The sequence below is a fragment of the Lactuca sativa genome, chromosome 9, assembly GCF_002870075.4.
Source record: "Lactuca sativa cultivar Salinas chromosome 9, Lsat_Salinas_v11, whole genome shotgun sequence".
In the NCBI taxonomy this organism is placed as follows: domain Eukaryota; kingdom Viridiplantae; phylum Streptophyta; class Magnoliopsida; order Asterales; family Asteraceae; genus Lactuca; species Lactuca sativa.
The window spans coordinates 101,500,050-101,502,529 of NC_056631.2; the positions used below are offsets into that span (position 1 = coordinate 101,500,050).

At 33.3% G+C, this 2,480-nt stretch overlaps 1 protein-coding gene across 7 annotated transcripts; it reads left to right on the forward strand.

Annotated features, from left to right (window-relative positions):
• Positions 1 to 247: 247 nt before the first annotated feature.
• On the forward strand, positions 248 to 2,178 carry LOC111915056 (60S ribosomal protein L37a). 7 transcript variants are annotated; one of them, XR_006187285.1, is made up of 6 exons: positions 261 to 1,029; positions 1,170 to 1,214; positions 1,328 to 1,382; positions 1,513 to 1,552; positions 1,810 to 1,884; positions 1,974 to 2,178. XR_006187285.1 is itself a non-coding variant. In XM_023910761.3 (6 exons), the coding sequence occupies exons 3-6, from the start codon at positions 1,322 to 1,324 to the stop codon at positions 2,035 to 2,037; spliced, it is 240 nt and encodes a 79-aa protein (XP_023766529.1). In that variant the 5' UTR covers positions 270 to 854; positions 935 to 1,029; positions 1,170 to 1,321; the 3' UTR covers positions 2,038 to 2,178. The 7 variants fall into 7 exon arrangements, 5 of the variants coding, with proteins under 5 accessions (XP_023766529.1, XP_052623505.1, XP_023766530.1 ...); XM_023910761.3 differs by having other exon boundaries at positions 270 to 854; positions 935 to 1,029; positions 1,170 to 1,382; XM_052767545.1 differs by having other exon boundaries at positions 270 to 854; positions 941 to 1,029; positions 1,170 to 1,382.
• The last annotated feature ends 302 nt before the right edge of the window (positions 2,179 to 2,480 follow it).

A 2,480-nucleotide genomic window follows, 5' to 3' on the forward strand; every position in this document is an offset into this window, starting at 1 on the left:
GTTTTCAAAAATGTTCAGATTTACCCTTATTTTGATTATTATTATTATTATTATTATTATTATATATTAAAATTGTCCACCCTTAGCTACAGTAAAGTGGCTAAGGGATTGGCATAAATGGTCCCCTTTTTATGTATAAATATTAAAAAAACACGTCTCTTTTCTCTCTTAGATTCTTTTGTGTTATTATCAGTATTCTTGATGGGTCTTTTTATCATTATCTAAATTGTTGGTAAGCACGTGTCGTTTTTTTCGTACGCGTAGTCATCGGCTTGTGACACCACCAAAATACGTGTCTTCTTCTCTTTCTTTTGATCCTTCCAGCTCACTCTCTACTCCGATGCGGATCCACTCACACTCGCTTCTTAATCCCTCCATCAATATTTCTTCTCTCTTCCACCGCCATCCGTATCCTTTACCGTTTCTCTCTTCTCGCTGATGCACACTGCTTTGGAAATACCCTCATCCATCTTCTATTTCTCTTCTACATCCACCGAAAAGGGTCGCCGACCAACCCACTTCGGTTGTTTGTCTTCTGCTGCTACAGCTGATTCCCAGCAAAATTCCGGGTTCGTTTGTACCTTTCGCTCAATCTCCACCTTTTAAGTTTTCTAATGTGTCTTTTCTAAAAAGACTCGATTTACCGTCGCCCACAGCAAATGAGACCCTCTTCATTGTCAATCCCGTTCTCAATCTTTCAACTTCTACCCAGATGAACGATTAAAAGAAAAAAGGTGTATATGTTTGTATCCAACCTACGGATTCAGTACCAAGGGCAAACCCAGATAGGTGAAGAGACCGCTGGATGAGAAGTCACACCCACACCTTGTGTTGGATTCCATCTGATTTATAAGGTTTCATGAATGATCGTTTCAATTTTCTGCATACAAAGTTTTTATTACATTATTTTTTTAATTTTTTTGCTAAATTGAAGATTTAGGGTTCTTGATGGCTACTGATGCACTTCCAGTTGCTTACGGAACTTCTCATGTGACATTCGTTCATAGAGCCAATCGCAAGTCTGATGAGGTATTCATTCACTATCACCGTATATCTTCAATTTCTTAAAAAATTTCTCTTTTTAGATTCATGTTGACATCATATTGACCATCTGATTTACAAGTTATATGTTTATCAACTTTGATTTGGATTTTGGTCCCTTTGATTAGGGCATCTTCAGACAATATAGTTGGGGATAAAGTTCTACCCACCAGGTATTCGATGAAATGCCTAACTCACATTTCTTGTTTTTCTTCTCTTGGTTTTAGATGTAGTTTATGATTTCACAACCGGATTTCATATCATTTTATTGTTGTGATTAATGAAGAATTTAGGGTTTCAGTTCGTTATAATCGTGGTAATGAAGGGAGTGCTCACCAAAAGTAATGACCTCCAAATCATTTGTTCTTTATTGTTAAAATTTTCAAATACATTTCTTTATATCATCAGTAATTAACTTAAAATTGTAAACTAAATACTTATTTTATATTCATCATTCAATTTAATTTGCAGACAAAGACTGCAAAGAAGACTGGTATTGTCGGAAAGTATGGTAAGTATCCTGATTCTTGCTGCAAATCTCTTAATATGATAAAAATTATCTATAAAAATATTTTTTGTTGTTAAGCTACAAAAAATGAAAATATTTTACTTAAGCCATCACAGCAAGTACTTCTGTGAGTTTTGTGGGAAGGTAAACAATCATCTACTTTTGGATTTTTAGTTTAATGAATTTGTATATTTTCAAAAGGTTTATTGTTTATGTGGAAATAATTTGTATTTGTTTTGAAATGTTGAAACAATATGCAGTGAAGAGAAAGGAAGTTGGAATCTAGGGTTGCAAGAATTGTGGGAAAGTCAAAGCAGGGGTCCATACACATTGAAGTAATAATTTTTTTTTTTGTTTCTTTGTTTTATAATTTAATGTTTTTAATTTATTGATAATTTTGTTTTTTGTTTATGAATGATAATAGTACTGCAAGTGTTGTTACAGTTAGGATCACAATTCGAAGGCTGAGGGAGGAAACTGAGAGTTAAGTAGAAGGTTCATCAATGTTCAGGCCTTTCATTTACTCTTATTGTATTAGATCCTGACAGTTTTGTTGAGAGTTATTCATGACATGTTTTTTGTTTCAAGTATTTTGGTTTTATAAATCATGCAAGAAATTTAGTTTTGGATGTGGATTTTGCATTTCATTTCTAGATGTTTTTTTTAATTATTATCCATAGCATTTAGAATAGTATCTTTACAGTGTTTGGCTTGTGGAGTTTTTGACAGACGTGAGTTTTTGACAAAAGTGATTCGATCAGTGCTTTTGAATTGATTTCTCAGTGTAAAATGCTCAACCTCTGGATTCTTTTTGTCAGTCAGTACTCGATTTTTGTACTTTTGAATTTGGCTGGATTTGACAAGTAATATAAGTTTGGACGATCTGGCTCCTAATGATGGTTAAGACTTAAAAGTATTTTAATATGTGACA